At 46.0% G+C, this 20,035-nt stretch overlaps 1 protein-coding gene across 4 annotated transcripts in view; it reads right to left on the bottom strand.

Annotated features, from left to right (window-relative positions):
- Positions 1-20,035, bottom strand: part of ptprub (protein tyrosine phosphatase receptor type Ub) — a 257,482-nt gene that overhangs the window by 130,198 nt on the left and 107,249 nt on the right. For all 4 annotated transcript variants that reach the window (XM_018766225.2, XM_018766226.2, XM_018766227.2 and 1 more), the window contains exons 3-4: positions 18,693-18,964; positions 859-940 (exon numbers count right to left, since the gene is read on the bottom strand). In XM_018766225.2, coding sequence (XP_018621741.1) covers positions 859-940; positions 18,693-18,964 — 354 coding nt within the window. The remainder of the gene's footprint in view (positions 1-858; positions 941-18,692; positions 18,965-20,035) is intronic.

Below are 20,035 nucleotides of genomic sequence, written 5' to 3'. Positions count from 1 at the left end.
AGCAGTGTGCATGAGCCCCTGTATCTCACACTGTCAAGCCCCGGGGGACACACTGCATTTGCTGGATCATGCTCATGCAACTCTTTTAATTAGTTTCAGTTGAGCTGCTCATTGGTTCCCTACTGTGACTTGATGCATCTTGACATTTCTTCCAGTCTTTGGGAAACACTTCTTTCTGGGGGTGTGTACGTATTGATATTCAACAAATAAAAGCACTGTTTATTTCATGCCTCTTAAAATAAAACACAGTTAATGTTTTACTTAATAAAAATTCAGTTTGTTAAATCATTTAGTTGCTTGCAATAATTCTTAATGCCTAAACAATTACTTAAGTGACTGATTAGTCCTGATAAAGTCAAACACAAATTTCTGCTTTTTTGTCTGAAGTGTGTACATATTACTCTTCTGTTAGCCCAGATTCACTTATAAAATGTTTACAAAAAGGATTATTACCTGTAATTATATTTATTTATCTGATACTTTTCTCCAAAGCAACTCATAGCCATTTACTCAGTTATACAGCTGGGTAATTTTTACTGGCGCTATTCAGGACAAGCATGTTGCTCAGGGGTACCACAGCAGGAGGTGAGATTCAAACCCCATGACCTTTGAGCACTAGGCAGCAGCTCTAACCCCTATTCCACCTACTGCCTCAAAAACAAGAGGTGTCTTCCGCATTGACCAGAAATGAAGTCAGGTAACACACAATTAACTTGGTACAAACAAACAAACAGAATGCAAACAATTATTGTGAAGGACCCCGATATACAGTGTTGCTGGGGAGGCCTTGTGACCTGGGAAGGTGTAGAGCTGCGGCGTCTCAGTCCCACTGGCATTTCCTCTATTCAGGATACTTACCGCAGGGGTAGTTCAGGAGCAAGATGTCATCCATGCCGATATACCCGTCACACTCCTTGGAGACCATGCCTTCAAAGAGAACCTACAGCAAACAAGATAATGAAGTGAGTGACAGAATGCAAGCTGGACCTTGCTGCATACACAGCCCACCTTCATTCTGATTCTGAGTTAATGGCTGAAATTCCCCTTGGAGACATTTCCTCTTCCACCAGCCTGCCCAGGGCAGCTCCTACTGAGCCACACAGTGCTTAAAGCACTGCTGTCTGTCCCAGGTGTGAATGGCCCTCCTCCAAGCACTAACTCCTCAATGACCCCTTCGCTTCAACAGTGCCATTGTCCAAGTAGCGACTGAGCCACAGACGGGTACCAAGCCCTCAGGGTGACCTTGCCAGCCAGCAGCACAGGGGAGTTTACCTCAAACTGGAAATTAGATGTCACACAAAGAATCGGTGAAGAGCAGGTGGCATTTCCCATCCTCCTAATAGTCTTGTGCTCAGAAAAGATTATAGTCAACACTGCAATTCAATTCATTTTTATAGAGTGCTCTTCTCACGCAGTGAAACAGAGCACTTGAACACAGGCATAGGGCAAAGAAACAAATACATCAGACAAGGAAATGAAGACATTTGACTAGAGACTAGCGTAATATATTATCAATATAATACATTTATATTTATATTAATTTCTAAAGCTATAAGTATGCCTACTGGCTATGGATCCTCAATACTGGCACTCCACAGGGAAGCGTCCTGTGCCCAGTGCTGTACTCCTTGTTCACACATGACTGTGTGGCCAGTCACAGCTCCAACACCATCATAAAGTTTGCTGATGATACCACCATTGTGGGTCTGATCACCAACAATGATGAGATGGCCTACAGAGAGGAGGTGAGGCTCCTGGGTGAGTGGTGTCAGGACAACAACCTGTCTCTCAACGTCAGTAAAACTAAGGAGCTGGTGATCGACTTCAGGAAACAGGATACGGTTCATGCACCCATCTACATAGGAGGGGACATTGTAGAGAGGGTCAACAGCTTCAGATTCCTAGGGGTCAAACTCACATGGACTGAGCACACAGCATCAATCATCAAAAAGGCCTATCAACGTCAAGAAAGCCCGAATGTCCACTACAGTCCTCACCACTTTCTACAGGTGTGCTGTAGAGTCCGTCCTCACAGGGTGTATCACATCCTGGGATGGCAGCTGCTCATTACAGGACAGGAAAGCCCCACAGAGGGTGGTCAAAACAGCTTAGGGAATCATCAGCACACAGCTACAAGCAGTCCAGGATACCTACACCACACGCTGCCTCAGAAAGACAATGCTCATCATGAAAGATCATAGTCACGTCACACGGGCACTTTTCTCTTCTCTGCCATCTGTAAAGCGGCTCAGGTCGATTTGAACCCGCACTGCTAGGTACAGGAACAGCTTTTACCCCACTGTATACAACACTAGCCAATGTGCCACCTTTAGTAACTAGAGTTGGACTGCTCCTCCCAAGCACATTGGTAATTACACTATTACTTGTAGCATTCTTATTCTCATTCTCTCATTCTGAGTTCTCTGGCTGTCAGCTGGTATTATTGTTATTACTGTTACCATTATTTATGGCTATTGCTGTTGCACTACTCACTTGCAAGGTATGCCTCAGGCAGACATACATTCAATATGAGGCAGCAGTCTCTTGTTCTTCACCAAACCTTCAACAAATTTCTTTTTCTATTCATGGAGCATGTTCAGTAGATGGGACTTCTTAGCTTTTTTCTGGGTATGTATTTCAGCGGAATGGGGGGTGCGGTGGCACAGTGGCGCAGTGGGTCTGCGGTTCGAGTCCCGCTTGGGGTGCCTTGCGACGGACTGGCGTCCCGTCCTGGGTGTGTCCCCTCCCCCTCCGGCCTTACGCCCTGTGTTACCGGGTAGGCTCCAGTTCCCCGTGACCCTGTATGGGACAAGCGGTTCTGAAAATGTGTGTGTGTGCTGTAAAAGCATGGTAAAGGATGCTCCCAGAGGTAACAGTTGTGCAGTCACAGAGGCACACTGAAAATTCATCATTTACTGAGAAAGAATAGTTTGTTAAACTACTGAGCAAAATACTGAGGACAGGGAGGGTGGCTGGGTCTGATTTGCAAAGAAAATGATCCACTACGTGTGATCCACTTCACTGTGGGATCGGAAGGAAACCAGGAGAACCAGACCCTGTACTCCAGATTGAAGTTAAAATTCAGGCATTCTCTTCTTCTCCTTCATCTTCTTTATCTTGCCACCTTTGTTTCTTTCCCATACTGGCCAGATCACACCCTCTAATGAGAACCCACACTCACAACCTATGACAGAGAAAGTCAAGTGTAGACCATAGTTCTTCCACATATCTGAAAACTAACAGAAAAAGAGACTATATCTGCAGTACTACTTCAATCCCTATTGATACTTACTGCAACACAAAACAAACAAAGAACAACACAAATCCTGTGAAACTAACTGTGCTGTGGCAAGGTGGGATAAAATTCAATTCAGCAACTACTCATGTGACTACCGTGGTAAGGGAGAGTGTGGAAGTGATGCACTATGGCTTTCTTCCATGCACTTCTTTTGATTGCAAAAACAGGAAAAACATGTAAGCTCTGCAAACATGCTTAACATGCTTATTAACTCTTACCATACTAAATCCCACCTTAGGTCATATAGTACCAGCTAAGTGAAAGCATTAAAAACAGTCTTCTCAATGGAGCAGTGTCCACAAGGTGTGCTCAGATATAAAAGGCATGTGACAGGATGTGAGGAGCACATAAAGAGCTCAACCTATGCCTCCACCAGCTTTATTGCCAGATTGTGACAACATTTACAGTAGCCAGGGGGTGTATGGGGTATCAGGGAGGGGTAGCACCTCAGGTGGATGAACATGTTGCATCCTTTTCAGGGCGGTTCGTCTACCTTTGGTCCCCACCTGATGCTCGGCTCTCACCTGTGGCTCCCCATAAGCTGTTTGCATGCGACAGCGGCCACACCCCGGGCAACGGCTTCGACAGGCCGGCTAAACCAGGTGAGGGTAGCCGATGGGCCTCAAACCTTCGGTGAGTTAGGGGATCTTCACCCAAGCATGTGAAGATGGATTTCGGCGGACTGAGCGGATGAGACCCACGAAAGGTCCAACGGTCAAGAAGGCGGTCTCAGTATGCTATGGCAGTAAACCCAGACAGAAAATCTGGAGTGGAGCCCAGAAGGCGGATGGATGTCCTTGACACCCTACCAGCAGCTCCTGCAGTCAGACTGGCATCAAATGTATTCCATTGCTCTCCTTTGGAACATGCCAACTCGGCCGAGGGGGGGGTTCTGATCATTGGGCATCTCAGGACCCCCGAAATCATTGCCCAGGTTTGCGCCTTGGAGAGGTCACTCCAACAAAACAACAGATACCGGTTATAAGTTCTTACTCGATTGGCATAGAGAATGAACGCCAGGGATTGTCTCCGACGGTGGGAGAGATCATCGCGTCTCACTGGACAGCTACCGCCCGTCTCAAGCTGGGCAGCCCCCAGCCAATAAGGTGCTGTCCCGCCACAGTTCACCTGCCTCACTGGGTGCGTGGGGCTTAAGGCTTTCAACCCGACAAGTGGACTGAAATTAAAGCACCAGGCAAAAAGATAACCAAGAAAAACAGGGAGGTCTTTAGGCTTGCCTGCTGGAATGTATGGTCTATGCTAACTGGCCTGACTGATAATCTACAAAATGTGAGTGAGGCACGGAAGACTGCCGTAATTAACAATGAACTGAAGAGGGTTCGTGTTGACGTTGCCGCACTACAGGAGACAAGGCTAGCTGCGTCAGGATCCCTTATGGAGGCTGACTACACATATCTCTGGCAAGGAAAATCAGACGGTGAACCAAGAGAACACGGGGTGGGTTTCGCTATCAGAAACGGTCTCTTGCAACTGGTGGAACTATGTCCGGGTGGATCAGAACGAATACTTTGCATCAAGCTACAAACCTGTGCCGGCTGTGCTCACCTAGTTAGCACCTATGCACCAACCCTCGGTGCTTCGCCCGAAACAAAAGACCGGTTTTACGACGATCTCCATGCCAACCCGGAACGCATACCTGCAAATGAGCAAGTATACCTTCTGGGTGATTTTAATGCAAGAGTAGGAGCTAATCGGGATTCTTGGCCCTCATGCTTAGGCTATTTCGGTGTGGGAAAAATGAATGGAAATGGACAGCGCCTTCTGGAACTCTGCACATATCACAACCTGTGCATTACTAACACCTTCTTCAACACAAAACCACAGCACAGGGTTTCCTGGAGACATCCACGCTCAAAGCACTGGCACCAGCTGGACTTGGTGATCACTAGGCGAACTTGAACAATGTCTTCTTTACACGCAGCTTCCAGAGCGCTGACTGCGATATGGATCACTCGCTTGTGTGTTCAAAAGTTAAGCTGATGCCCAAGCAGTTACATCATTTGAAACCCTATGGGAAGCCCCGCATCGATGGAAACAAGGCACTGCATATAGAGACGGCAAAGATATTCCGTGACTGCCTTGAGAAAACGCTACCCACCAGATGCGTTACAGAAAGCGTCACCTCGAAGTGGGATCACCTAAGGGACACTATTCGTGACACGGCCTTGGCAGTTTTCGGGAGGAAGTCTAGGAAAGTGAACGATTGGTTTGAGGAGTACTTTGACGTGATGATTCCAGCCGTTGAGAAGAAACGTTCCGCCTTTCTGGAACACAAATGATCACCCTGCGTGAACACCAAGCGAGCGCTGAGAGCAGCCAGAGCAGAAGTTCAGCGAACAGCTAGGCGGTGTGCGAACGACTACTGGCTCAACTTGTGTAACAAGATTCAGATCCATGCCAGCTTCTGTCATCTCTGGGAGATGTATGATGGCATCAAGCAAGCTATCGGTCCCAGGCAGAATAAGACAGCTCCTCTGAAGTCCAAGTCAGGTGATATTATAACCGACAAAACCAAACAGATGAAGCGCTGGCTGGAATATTTCTCCGAACTGTATGACCTCGAGAGCACAGTGTCAGACACCGCTCTTGAAGCCATTGAACAGTTGCCACTCATGAGTGAGCTGGATGACCTGCCCACGGTGGAGGAACTCAAGAACGCCATCAACCACCTAGTTGCTGGTAAAGCTCCAGGACAGGACGGCATACCGCCAGAAGTCATCAAGTGTGCGAGAGATGCTCTTCTGCAACCTCTCCATGAGTTACTGTGTCAGTGCTGGGAAGAAGGTGTGGTACCACAGGATATGCGAAATACCACGATTGTAACTCTCTACAAGAACAAGGGAGACCAAAGTGACTGTAACAACTACCGTGGCATCTCACTCCTCAGTGTTACTGGGAAACTCTTTGCTCAAGTTGTCCTCAGAAGGCTTCAAAAAATTGCCAAGCGGATTTACCTGGAATCACAATGCGGCTTCCGTGCCGGATGATCAACCGTTGATATGATCTTCTCCTTGAGGCAGCTGCAGGAAAAGTGTAGAGAGCAAAGGAAACCCTTGTACGTCACTTTCATCGATCTGACCAAGGCGTTTGATACCGTCAGCAGAAGTGGGCTTTTCTGGGTTCTCGGCAAAATCGGCTGTCCGCCTAAGCTACTAAAGCTGATTCAATCCTTCCATGCTGATATGCAGGGCACAGTCCGTTTCAATGGATCAACGTCTGACGCTTTTAGCATCAAAAGTGGTATCAAGCAGGGATGCGTGCTCGCTCCAACTCTTTTTGGGATCTTCTTCGCAGTGCTGCTGAAGCAAGCCTTCGGAAACTCCACAGAGGGGGTTTACCTACACACCCGAAGTGACGGGAACCTGTTTAACCTCGCAAGGCTTAAGGCCCGGTCGAAGGTACGAAAGGTTTTCATCCGTGATATGCTGTTTGCCGATGACGCTGCTCTGGTGTCACACACACAGGAAGAGCTTCAGCGGCAAATGGATTGCTTCTCTCGCACAGTTGAGGCCTTTGGTCTCAAAATAAGCTTGGAGAAAACCAATGTTATGGGACAAAGTACCCCTCAACCTCCATCAATCTCCATCGGCAACTACGCTCTTGAGGTCGTTCACGCATTCAATTACCTCGGGTCGACCATCACAGGTACCATGTCACTGGAGCCTGAGCTCAATAAAAGAATAGGAAAAGCCGCCATGACTCTGTCCAGTCTCAGCAGGAGAGTGTGGATGAATGGCATGCTCTCCAGGCGTACTAAGATCAAAGTTTACTGTGCTTGCGTTCTTGGAGTTCTGCTCTACGGAAGTGAAACATGGACTTTGTATGCCCACCAGGAGAAAAGATTGAACACATTCCACCTGCGTTGTCTCAGACGCATCCTCCAGATCTCGTGGAAGGACAAAGTTACTAACAGTGACGTCCTTAATCAGGCTGGATTGCCAAGCATGCAGACCATCCTCAGGCAACGCAGGCTACGGTGGCTAGGGCACGTTCGTCGGATGGATGATGGAAGGATCCCGAAAGACATCCTGTATGGGGAACTGGCCTTTGGTGTACGTCCAACCGGACGGCCCCATTTGCGCTTCAAGGATGTGTGCAAAAAGGATTTGAGAGAGCTTGACATTAATGTGAACGGCCGGGAGGAGCTGGCAACTGATCGTTGCAGCTGGAGGCGGGAACTTCATCAAGGTTTGGGACGTGGCGAACAAAAGCTGCGACTACAGGCTGAGGAGAGGCGAAGACGCAGGAAGGTCAGGCTTCAAGTGGAACGTATGAACAGCACCCAGCACATCTGTTGCAACTGCGGCAAGGACTGTCATTCTCATTTGGGCCTCCGCAGTCATGGCCGGCGATGCAAACCACCGTGAAGTGGACAAAACCAAGGCGCAATTCCATGGGCTTTCTAGACTGATGGATGCCAATGAAAAAAATGAATACAGTAGCCAGAGAGTGACTATGTGTGTTTATATGTGTGAGAGTTCGGTGGCGATGCAATGATAACTCCCTAATCTTCATGCCTGCCAGGGTCTAGGTGAAGAAACTGCAGGCAAGAGAAAGGGAGGCTGCGCGAAAAACATTGAGGCTCAGCCCCAGCTCTCACTGTCTATGCAGTCCGATAACACCTTTAATATTTGATAACAAGGTTTCCCCTTGTTGCTGGCACCTATACCAATAACAAGCAAAAATATTTAGCGAAGCATGGCAAACAGGAGAAGTTCCAAATACACACACACTTTTCTGTGCCACTTGTCCCATACGGAATCACGGAGCCTAACCCGGCAACTCAGGGCGTAAGGCTGGAGGGGAAGGGGACACACCCAGGACAGGACGCTAGCCCATCGCAAGGCACCCCAAGCGGGACTTGAACCCCAGACCCACCGGAAAGCAGGACCCAGTCCAACCCACTGCACCATCACACCCCCTCAGGTTTCAAAGAAAATATCCAAAGTCCAAGGTGATCTTTGTCTTCCATTTTAACTTGGCTCTCTCCTGCTTCTCTTCTTTACTCCCTCAACATGGGAAGAGCAAGAGGATGAAAAATGGCAGCACTGCAATTCAGGGGGCTAATGGAGGAGAGCTATATGGAGCGTGAGCTTGTCAGCATAAGCAGAGTCCTGTCTGCTGCTGCTCACCTTTAAGAAAGAAAGATGTATGAAAACACTCTACTAGTCATGTCGATCCAGACGCAAGGCTTAAAGCCTTCTGCTTGATTCACCTTCAAATGTGCACAAGAGGGTGTAAAGACAAAACCCTGGGCACAAAAAGTCTCTGACTGCCTTCATCCTTTGTCCCTATGATGCATTATACACAGATGGCAAATATCAGGACATGCGTAGAATATTTTGTCTAATATTAAATATTATAACTGAAAAACCGTTTCCATATTACAATCAGCCTTGAGTTTTTTGGTAACATATTTTCTGTAACATGTTTGAAGTCTGTTTGTTTGTCCAAAGACCTTCGCAGCATTTAAAAAATATTTTAACGCAAAAAAAATTTAACCTTTAGGATGTGTCCTGACACACTTCTTAAACGGGGATAAATTGCTCGGAGTATAGATCACTTTTGTGTCGGATGCAAGGGAAGTTTTGAAAGTGTGGTCGTGCCTTACAATGACCTATGAGTGAGCTTGCAAATAAAAGGAGGCAACGTAAACCGATTAGGGAGACACCTAGCTGTTTGAGTCTCTCCCATCAGCCGATGTTGTCATGAAAAGTCTCTACATGTGTGGGGGGTGCGGTGGCGCAGTGGGTTGGACCAGGTCTGGGGATCGAGTCCCACTTGGGGTGCCTTGCGACGGACTGGCATCCTGTCCTAGGTGTGTCCCCTACCCCTCCAGCCTTACATCCTGTGATGCTGGGTTAGGTTCCGGCTCCCCGCAACCCCGTGTGTGTGTGTGTGTGTGTGTGTGTGTGTGTGTGTGTGTGTGTGTGTGTGTGTGTACAGATCTCCTGCAGCTGGTTGGTTCCAGAGAAGGAAATGCAATTTCTTCTGCAATGCAGATGTTGCTGTAAAAGGTTTAAATTTCACCCTGTGTCTTGCATTGGGTAGCTCAGGTGGGCTTTGTGAAATGTCTATATAAAAGACACACACTGTCTGAAGCTGCTGGTCCTGAGTGGGGTCATGGTGAGCTGGAGCCTAACCTGACAACACAGGGTGCAAGACTGGAGGGGGAGGGGAAACACCCAGGATAGGATGCCAGTCCATTGCAAAGCACCCCAAGAAGGATTTGAACCCCAGACCCACCAGAGAGCAGGACCTGGCCAAGCTCTCTGCGGATATAGATGCAAATGCCTCTGTATATTACATATTTTGTGTACTGTATATTGTAAGATTTGAAACCTGTCTCTCCACATTAGTGCAAGCAGTTTCAGAAAGAGAGAGAAAACTGCAGCACAATCATCACAACTGGCTCTGAGAGACTGGAAGATCTACATTTAGAGTAGAAAAAGCTGTCCAGAGGAACACAAAACACAATGTCTTTCTCTTGTGTCTTATTTTAACAGACTCTGAGAACTTTTTGCTTTTTTCTGTTCTGTTTCAACATAAATCTGGCTTGAATCCAATAGCAAACACTTATGTTTCAGCCACAAAAAATATCACATTCAGCTTCTTTCTCACAAAGTAAAATTTCCTTTTGTAAATCCTTAACATTGAAAGCTTCATACTCTAACAGGCAGCGGCAAATTCTTGACTAATTCATTCAGAGACACTGTGCAGGATTACTGTGGTTAAAGATAATTCACTAACTGCAGTCTCATCTGCAGGTACAGTGTAATAGAGTTGTTCAACACATCCATATGCATTTTAACAGGAGAAAGTTAATTCAATGAGTGCTGTAAAGGTTGAACCCCCTGTCAAAGTGCTGGTGTGGAGCAATACAAATATCGCAGTTAAAAGCCTCACCAAGTTGCTCAAAAGGCCGTTGTTTTGTCCACATTGTTCACTTCTGACAGCCACTTATTATCAGCGGGGCATTCCCTTAACTTTTGATTACTTTCAACAGTAATGTTAATTACCATGAGGCCATAATTATACTACTGAATGGGCTTAATGGGAAAGATAATCAGTTTCTAGGAGTGTTGAATTAGAAATGTTGAAGGGCATAGTGCAATATGTGAGAAATGCAAATTTGTGTTTTATAGTGCATACAACTCTACAAAATAAAGCACAAACTGAAAAGAAAGTGTTAAAAATAGTATTGTTGAGCATATTTTCTTTTTCATTAGCCTCTCACACAGGATGGCATCATAGCAGAAGAGTTAGTTACTGCTCATTTCAACACAGGAAGCAGCAGTCCTATAGGGAAGTCCACAGTTCTTACACCATGAGGCATGTATTACCTCCTTTATTTAGCTGACACCTTGTTCCAAGAGGAAGGGGGGAGTGAATCCTTGGATATTCAGATCACCAGGCAAAATAATTAACCACTATACCCCCTTGGTATCTAATACGAAAGATCTGTAAGAAATATTGCTAGCAATGAGCCCATGCAAACATGCAGTGGCACTTTGTGTATAGTCCCATTCTTGGGCTCTAGCAATCTGCTATTTTAAAACTCAGATTTTTGCTATTTGCAGTGGAAGCTTCATGACCTTCTCTCCTGCATATGAAATGACATTTTCCATGGTATGCAAAACAAGGTTCTTTTTCTAGATATCACCCACCTATGCTTCATTTTCTTACACCATTTGCCCATTTAATTCAGGGAAAGACACCTGGGTCTATAGGCTCCTGTAGTTTGGCTTAGGTCACACAAGCTTGTTCTTGATTATATCCAACTACCCCACAGCACTGCCACCAAAATAAACAGAATATTCAGAGTGGATGATGTCTGTAAAGATCTGTCCTTTGACTTGACCTGAATGTCTCTGTAAGGGGACATTTTGGCTTCAAAACTCTCTCCACTCAATGGGATACATGCAGCAGTACAGTTTTTATTATCCTGGATGCTGAATATCTACATACATGTATGTGTGCTCTTGTGTAAAAAATTGGGAAGACACTACTGCTTTCAATTTGCTCCTGTTTGCCTCTGCTTTATTTTTTCAATTTTCAATGTGTCCTGTGCACAAACACAGAGTCAAAGATGCAAACACTACACAGAGCAGGACTAGAACCAGCAACCCTGCAACTTTTATGTAACAGCAATAGCCAGGAAGACACAGCACCGCGCTCAAAAAGTCACATAAAGCCTAACACATGAGGGCCAGTATGTGGGAATAAAAGTACATAAGGGCTCCAATGGGAAACACTACATTTCTGCCGAGTAAAATTAATCCCAAGAACTATGGTGTGTCTATGTCTGACTCAGAGGAACAGCATTTCAGCTGCAGAGTGGGTTTATTAATGGCCAATATATGACTTCACACCTGAAAAACACTAATTAAAAATCAAATGACAGAAGCCATTCTTATAGCCTCAGTATTTTGATTTGCAGTAAATGACTTCGTATTTAACTCATATTTTGTTTTATAGCCCTAGAGCAATGCTTATGGGTGTCGACTCACTACAAAGCTATTGCTTTGGGAGAGAAAGAACCGTTTATTTATTTTTAGAACAATTAATAGAATGTGTTGTGTTCAACATATTTGTAACACAAGCTAAAATTGCACATCAGCCTGCATTGATCTGACTGCCCCCTGGCATAAATTTAGACACACATGCTGCAGAAGTTTAGGAGAAAATCTGATGTATGCAGAGAGCAAAGAGAAATTGTGTCCATTACTGTTCTGGATGAGTACTGAAGTGATGGCAGCTGTGTCACCATGAGAGTGTGTATAAGGAGGTGTGTGTGTTAGTCCACATAGGTGTACCTTCTGAAGCAGTTTGCATTATTTTAGAAGAAGCTATCAAAATATGCCTTTTGCTCCAAATAACGCTGACAGCAACAGTTCCTCAGAACCCCTGTGCCAGGACCACCTCTTCTCTGCCACCGCATCTGGCTTTAAGATGCCACTTACTTTCCTCAAAGATGTAGGGCAATCCAGAGCCTGCAACATCAGTGGAGACACATGCACAACTCCAGAAAACTCTAAAAGAATCCAGACTAATCACGTATACCACTCTGTTACTCTCTCACTCATTGAATTTGCTTCAAGATTTGTTGTTCATTTAATTTAACAAGTAAAGATACATCTGCTTGTACATCAATACAGCCTTCGGAGTTTGCCTTTTATTTTTGTCCTGTGAGTCCGTTCTTATTTCCTTGAACAATAGAAAAAAGCAAATACGTGAATTTGGGATTTAGCTGCATTACAACAGTGAGTCGGTGTGATCTGGGTTTTTTCAGTCCAGTCCCAGTAGCCAAACCCATTTCACCAGGGCTTCGAGGGAAGCTGCAGACCAAGGTTAAGGATTTCATGACACCCTTCATGGAAGCCATCCCGGTAACTAACTCAAAATACAAACAGACCTAGCAGTATCCCTTGCTGTCTGCCTTGTCCCTTTGTTGAGAGATGGGGAAAGGATGCACCATAGACAGAAGGTTGATGAAAATGTGGTCTGCAGGCCAAAAAAACATATGCTACATGATAGATCAACACTGGCCACAGGACACTACTCATTTCCCCATCTACAGTAAGTGCTGTAGCAGGAAAGCTTCTGACCAGATCCAAATACTGATGGACTGTGCATGCAAGAAAAAACAAGAAACGTGAGGGGGAAAGCACACCAAGAGACAACTAATAAGGGCTTCTTCCTGGGCCTGGAAGACACAGTGAGTAAAAATCTGAACCGATTATCTCCTGGACAGGTTCCCTCTCCCCAGGGATGTGACAGCAATCCAACTTCACAATCTCCTCCTGGCCAGTGTGGGTATTAGAGTCATGTAATTTCACAGAAACACGGTCCATGGAATGGATGCACATGGAGCAGATGTCCATGCAGACAAAACTTGACCACAGATACTGTGTCATCTGTATGCTGTTTGCCTGCATGTCGTCGGTTTAAGTGTACTTCAGTTTTCATACATTTTTTCCAGCTGTATTTCTCTAACTCAGTCTCTTTTTCTCTGTCACACTGCTGAGTTGGGCTTATCTGCACTACCTGTGCTAACTCCCTGGAGATTATGGATCTCTTACCCTTCTGCTACAATGACCTGCTACAAGTGTCATAGCAACAGCGTTGATGTCACAGTAAAAGAATCACTAAACAAAAACATAGGAGTTTGTGCATTATATTTTGCATTGGAGGTCCGTCACTGCTGTTCGTGGTGTTTCAGGTAAGCGTAGTTGTTTTGCTACTGCTTTTTTCCCGACGTGCATTCATGTTGTGTAGCTGTGCGGTTAGACACAATCGCTTGTACGTCTGTGTAGTATTGCGTGGCACTGTAATTAATTTGTTTGTTAAATAATATTTAGTGGTTTGTTAGGTGAACGTTCTCTGGATCATTTCTGTGTCCCATAGCGGGGAGTGGGCGTGACTCGGTGGTTTGATTAATCGCGTCTGTTTGGTTGTTTGTTTTGGTCGCCATTGTTGGAGTAGTTTCGGTTTCGATTAGGAATCTCAGCTGATAGGCAGTAGCCCGGTTTAAATAGCAGTTGGTGATCTGTAGCTGCAGCCTTTTGGTGCAAAGACGTGGGGTGCAAAGACAAGGGAGTCTACCTGTGGGAGTCCACCGAGGAAGGCCACCAGCACATTCTTCTGCAAAGGATCATGCGACTTCGCCACTGCCAGAGACCTGGGCGCTCTCGCTGCTACAGTAACCTAGTATATCCTCACTTGTCAAACCCTCCATCTTGCTTTACTTTCTCCATGGGACTCTGGAACTGCCAGTCCGCTGTGAGAAAGAAAGGCTGACTTCATACCAGTCTACACCTTCCATCTCTCACTGGACCTCCTGGCCCTAACTGAAACCTGGATCACCCCAGACAACTCAGCCACTCCTGCAGCACTCTCCACTAACTAACTATTCCTTCTCTCATACCTCGCAGAGGTGGAGGCACAGGACTGCTCATCTCTCGCTGGTGGGAATACTCTATTCTTCCTCTTCACTTGCATGATCTGTCCTCATTTGAATGGTATGCTGTCTCTATCACTGCCCCAATCATTCTTGTTGTGGTTGTTCTTTATCACTCTCCTGGCCCTCTCAACTGCTTCTTGGATGACCTTGACATCTTGTTGAGCTCTCTGCCAGGGCACAATGCTCCATTAATTCTCCTGGGTGACTTCAACCTGCATGTTGGTGATATTCATGCAAGCGGCCTTCTGTTGCTCCTACAGTCCTTTGATCTCTCTCTGTCCCAATCCCCCGCTACTCATAAAGCGAGCAATTGTCTTGACGTTGTATTTTCCCGCAACTGTGGCTGTCCTGTCCTCTCTGTCACTCCGCTGCATGTCTCTGACCACTTCTTCATTTCCTTTCAACCCTGCCTTGTTACTAACTCCTCGCCTCTTTCTGCACCCATTGTCACCTTTCGCCGCAACTTAAAATCTCTCTCATCTTCCTGCTTTGCCTCTGCTACTCTGGCCACTCTCCCTTCTGCTGCACAATTCTCGGATCTATCTACAGATGATGCCACTAACCCTTTCCTCTCCACCCTATCCTCCTCCCTTGATTCTCTCTGTCCTCTGTCTTCTAGACTAGCACATCCCATTGCTACCCCATGGCTGTCTAATACATTACGTGCTAACAGGACCAAACTGCGGGCTGCAGAGTGAAGATGGCGTAAATCCAAAACTCCATCAGACCTGGATGCCTACCAGTCACTCTTAGCTGCTTTTCAATCTGCTGTCTCTTCAGCTAAAACCTCCTTCTTCCACAACAAAATACAGTCTGCATCTAAAAAAACCACACAGACTCTTTGCGACCTTCTCATTCCTTCTGTGCCCCCCGCCACCTCCTCCTCCCTCTTCTCTCATTTTGACGACTGCTTTGTTTTTCCGAGACAAAGTCAAAGCAATCACTGACAAGTTCTCAGCATCAACCTGCTCGGTTCATGCTGGACCTCCCTGCAAAGCTATCCTTTCCAAATTCAAGCCACTCTACCAATCAGAAATCTCTGACCTCATGATACTGCACAGAACCACCACCTGCTCGCTTGACCCAATCCCATCATCACTCCTACAGAACATTTCCCCGCAACTCTCCACCTTCATCTCTAAGTAGTCATCAACTCCTCGCTCTCCTCTGGTTGTTTCCCAGCTGTCTTCAAAACCACTTTAATTTCACCTCTGTTAAAAAAACCCTCCCTGGATCCCAGTCTGGTTGAAAATTACAGACCAGTCTCTCTGTCTCTTCTCCTTCGTGTCTAAAACTGTAAAGCAGGCAGCCTGTGATCAACTGTATGATTTTCTCACCCGGAACCATCTCCTCAATGGTTATCAGTCTGGTTTCAAAGTTGGTCACTCCACTGAGACAGCCCTTCTGGCAGTGTCTGATGCTTGCCAAGCCGCTAGAGCCGCCTTCCTCTCCTTAGTCCTCATCCTCCTTGATCTGTCTGCGACATCTGACACAGTCAACCACCGGATTCTACTCTCCTCTCTTAACCAGCTTGGGATCCAAAGTGCGGCACTAAGATGGTTTGAGTCCTACCTATCTGACAGATCCTATCAAGTGGTCGGGCGGAACTCTCATTCTTCTCCTCTGCCTCTCTCAACCGATGTCCTGCAGGGCTCAGTACTGGGTCCTCTTCTCTTCTCAGTCTATACCTACTCCCTCGCTCTGGTCATAGCCTCCCATGTATTCAAATACCACTGCTATGCTGATAATACCCAACTCTTCTTCGCCTTTCCACCTGGTGCATCAGACATCTCCGCAGGAATTGCTGCCTGCCTGTCAGACATCTCTTCATGGATGTCTAATCACCACCTCTAACTCAACCTCTCCAAAACAGAGATTCTTCACCTCCCAGCTGGCCCATCCACATGTCACGCTCTATCGATCAAACTGGACAACTCAGTCATCTCGCCTACCTCCTTGGCTAAGAGTCGAAGAGTAACAATTGACACGAGTCTCTCTTTCTCTCAGCACATCGAAGCCACAGCCTGGTCCTGCAGATACATCCTGCATAATATTTGTAGGATCCGTCCCTACCTCACAATTGACTCTGCCCAACTACTTGCTCAGGCCATGGTGACTTACCATCTGGACTACTGCAACTCTCTCCTGTGTGGCCTTCCTGCTACTGTCATCAAACCTCTACAGCTTCTACAAAATGTTGCTGCGCGAGTTGTGTTTGATTTGCCAAAGCGTTCCCACGTATCTCCTCTTCTCATTTCTCTGCACTGGCTTCCTATAGCTGCCCGAATCAAATTCAAGACCCTGGTTATTGTCTACAAATGCATCAATAGAACTGCTCCCAGCTATTTACAGGTCTTGATCAACCGCTACACCCCTTTACTTGTCTACTTCTGCTTGTTTGGTGGTCCTGTGCACGAAAGGTAAAGCATGGAGGTTCTCAGTTCTGGCTCAGTTGTGGTGGAACGACCTTCCCCTCTCACTCAGAACTGCGGAAACTCAGTCTACATTCAAGAAGGGTCTGAAAACTCACCTTTTCTGGACCCATTTTGCCCAAGATCTCTCCAGCTCATGTACGATGTAAATGTTCATGCAACGTAACTTCATGAGCATCAACAGATAAAGCCTTTAATCAGCCACTACTCCGGCATTGTATTTGCTTGTTTGTATATCTTATAATATTAAATAAAAAAATGGTAGGAGGATATCAGGATTTGTCTATCCTGTGTTTTATGCACCTACTTGAACGATGAATCTTGGTGCAGCAAGTGGTAGGTAACAAACTAGGTTTACTCAAGTTACATGTCTGCAGCTATGTCTCGTCCTCTTAATGTAATGCATAAATTGTACTTTTGCTGAGATGTACATCACTTTGGACAAAAGTGTCTGCTAAATTAATAAATGTAAATGTAAATGAGCTGTGCAGCTCCACAATGAAGAACCAACAAATACATGCTGCCTTCTCTGCTCACAGCTGAGGGGGGATGGTGTGGCAGTGGCAGATCCCATTGATCCAGATAGCCTTCTAATGTCATTACCTGTCTTTTGATTTATTGAAAAGGGTATGGGTGCAAAACAGGGTCATAAAACCCTGAGGTTTCTGCTTTGACCATGTCAATCCAAATCGAGGTCAGTGGATCACCACCCCCACTGCCCACCCCTGAAGGTTCTCACATATGTTTTCTTTTCATTAACAATTGGAGTGAATGGGGTGGGAGCTGGGTGATTCAGGGGGTATTTCCAAGTGGAGATTCCAATTTCCAAAACTCCCTTTCACTGAACAAATGTCTAGGGTGTTTGCCAGGCAGGGAGTGGAGCATTAGGTTCCAGGGAAGTTTAAATGTCCAAGCATGAAACATGTGAGATGTGCATCTGCATCTGTGTCTGTGTCCTTTCTAGTCAGAGACTGTAGTAGTTCTGCGTATTTTAGACCACTTTCTAAAGCAGACCTCCTTTATTTGCATATGAAGGTCATACCTCCCTATGCTACATGGAAGTTAATTAAATTGGGGAGACTGACAGTTTTCGATAAAACACTTAATTGCTTTTTGACAGTTCTGTAGAATGCTTAGGGCTAGGAGACTGAATTATGGATGGGCCCGCGAGTGCCAACCCACCACTCATTAATGTTGACTATAGCAGACAACGGTCTATCAACATCGGACTTGGACTTAGCGGGCAACAGGCACCTATTAATCGACACATGTCGCCTGAGGTCTTTTATAAAATGCGGTGGCCTGACCTACAAGGACACATGGAGTACTACAAGCATGATGCCAGCAAATTTCATGGGTGCAGAGTCAGGACGAGCCAGCCTCCACTAATAACATTGTGGCTCAACCCCTTCAGCAGTAACCTACCCTAGATTAGCGAGGGAGTCAATGGTAATTAAAGCAAGCACAGGGAGTAATTAACAAACAGGTTGCCCTCCAGCAAAATGTCACCATTTCACGTAATGAGTGACTGGACAGGTACAGTGCTGTACACAGCAGCCCACCTGGACCCCAACACCAACCACACTGTAGGATCACTTGTGCAGTCAGGTTCACCAGGGAGACCACTGAACTCAAACATCATCCACATGTTGGCTCAGCATCACTCCTTTCCAGCACCACTAAACAACACTGTGTAGACCAAACCAGTTCTTAAACCAGCTGAATTAGCACAAGCTGAACAATAAGTAAGTACTGTTTGTCCCTTATAGACAGGGTGTAAGTGCACTTTGAATTTTATGAAGTCACTCTAATTCTGTATCCTTTTACATTTATTAATTTAGCTGACATTTTTCTCCAAAGCAACTTCTATTGTTGAGCTACTTAAAAGTATTTACCCATTTACACAGCTGTGTCATTTTTTAGGAGCCCTACTATTCAGGACAATGCAAGAGATAAAACGCAGAAGGCAGAAGCCTACCTGGTACTCGTTGGGCCAAAAGGTGCTGATGGCCATCTCTACTTGGTGCCACTGGTGCCCATGGGATCCAGAAATGTTCCAAACAGGGCTACCTAGGGGTCCACCATTTACCCGGACATAGACCCGTATTCCCCCCGGACTGTGGCCATCCCGGCAGTATAGGAAGTAGCTGAACTGGACACAGTGCGTGTCATTCTCACTTTGTGTCTGCAGAAGGAGGTGAGCCCGCTGCCCCGCAGCATGCTGGGAGCAGTTCACAATCATGTATGACCCTAGGAAAGAAAAAGGGAAGAACTATATCAGAGGAAGGCAACACAAGCACATAGTGAGGGAATGGAAACTTAAGTGCTTCAAAATACAGTTAAGGAGCAGCAGTAAAAATAAAAATGGTACAACACACTGCTGCTTTAGAGCAGAGCAGTATGGCTAAGAATCTGTGCTTTGTCTGAAATGACACTGCTGGTTTAACAGCAAGATTGTGACAGTTCTGCGATGTGAGGCCCAGAGGAAGAGATCAGGAATAAAAGTATATTTAACCAGTTGGAACACTGTCCCACTGTTTGTGGGAGAACATGCTTGGATGCCGCATTCTCAGGGGTTTCATGCACCACCTTGACATAAACTGCCTCAAAGTGAAAAGTGTTCGAAGTGGAGCTCGCTCCAGCATCGGTGTAGCTGAATGCCCTTGGAAGGCTTGGAAAGTGCAACGCACATACTGACCCATGACCCCAAACAGGGGATTTTAATTTACAGCAGAAAACACCACTACTCGTGTCTGTGTTGCTACAGAGGGTAAACAAGGAAAGCAACAGGGGATCACCGGTTCATTAAACCGCTAAGCTTTGGACAGTGTTCCTCACAGAATGAGGTGTAGGGGGTACCATATTGAGTGCAAGCTGACAGGATTGGATAGAAATCTGCCTGTCACGCGCTCCTCTTAAATGGACTTAAAATTGGTGCCAGTCGTCATCCACTCTGGAGCAGCTCTTTATATAAACACCGTGCAGAAGGCTCTTCCTGCTGTTGCAGCTTATAATGCTGGCAAGGTGTGTGACAGCTCAAAATACTGGAACAGGCATCCAAAAGCACTGTAGGGAAAACTGTGGTTGCAACCCAGGACCACCATTCCCCTGACACCACACTGGAAGGCAATTAATGTATTCTAGAATTTGGGATTAGGGCTTCCTTACAGGTGCACAACCTGAGCAACCAAAGGACAGGTCCACAGACTGTCTCATTAACCTTCACAGTCAGGATGGTCCAAGCACACGAACAACATTTCACCCTGTGACAGACTTTGATGTCACAAAAGATTCAAACGCATGTTAAAATACAGCAGCCAG

The sequence above is a fragment of the Scleropages formosus genome, chromosome 8 (assembly GCF_900964775.1).
Source record: "Scleropages formosus chromosome 8, fSclFor1.1, whole genome shotgun sequence".
In the NCBI taxonomy this organism is placed as follows: Eukaryota; Metazoa; Chordata; class Actinopteri; order Osteoglossiformes; family Osteoglossidae; genus Scleropages; species Scleropages formosus.
The sequence above is the reverse complement of the archived record's forward strand: the minus strand, read 5'-3'. Positions and strand labels throughout refer to the sequence as shown.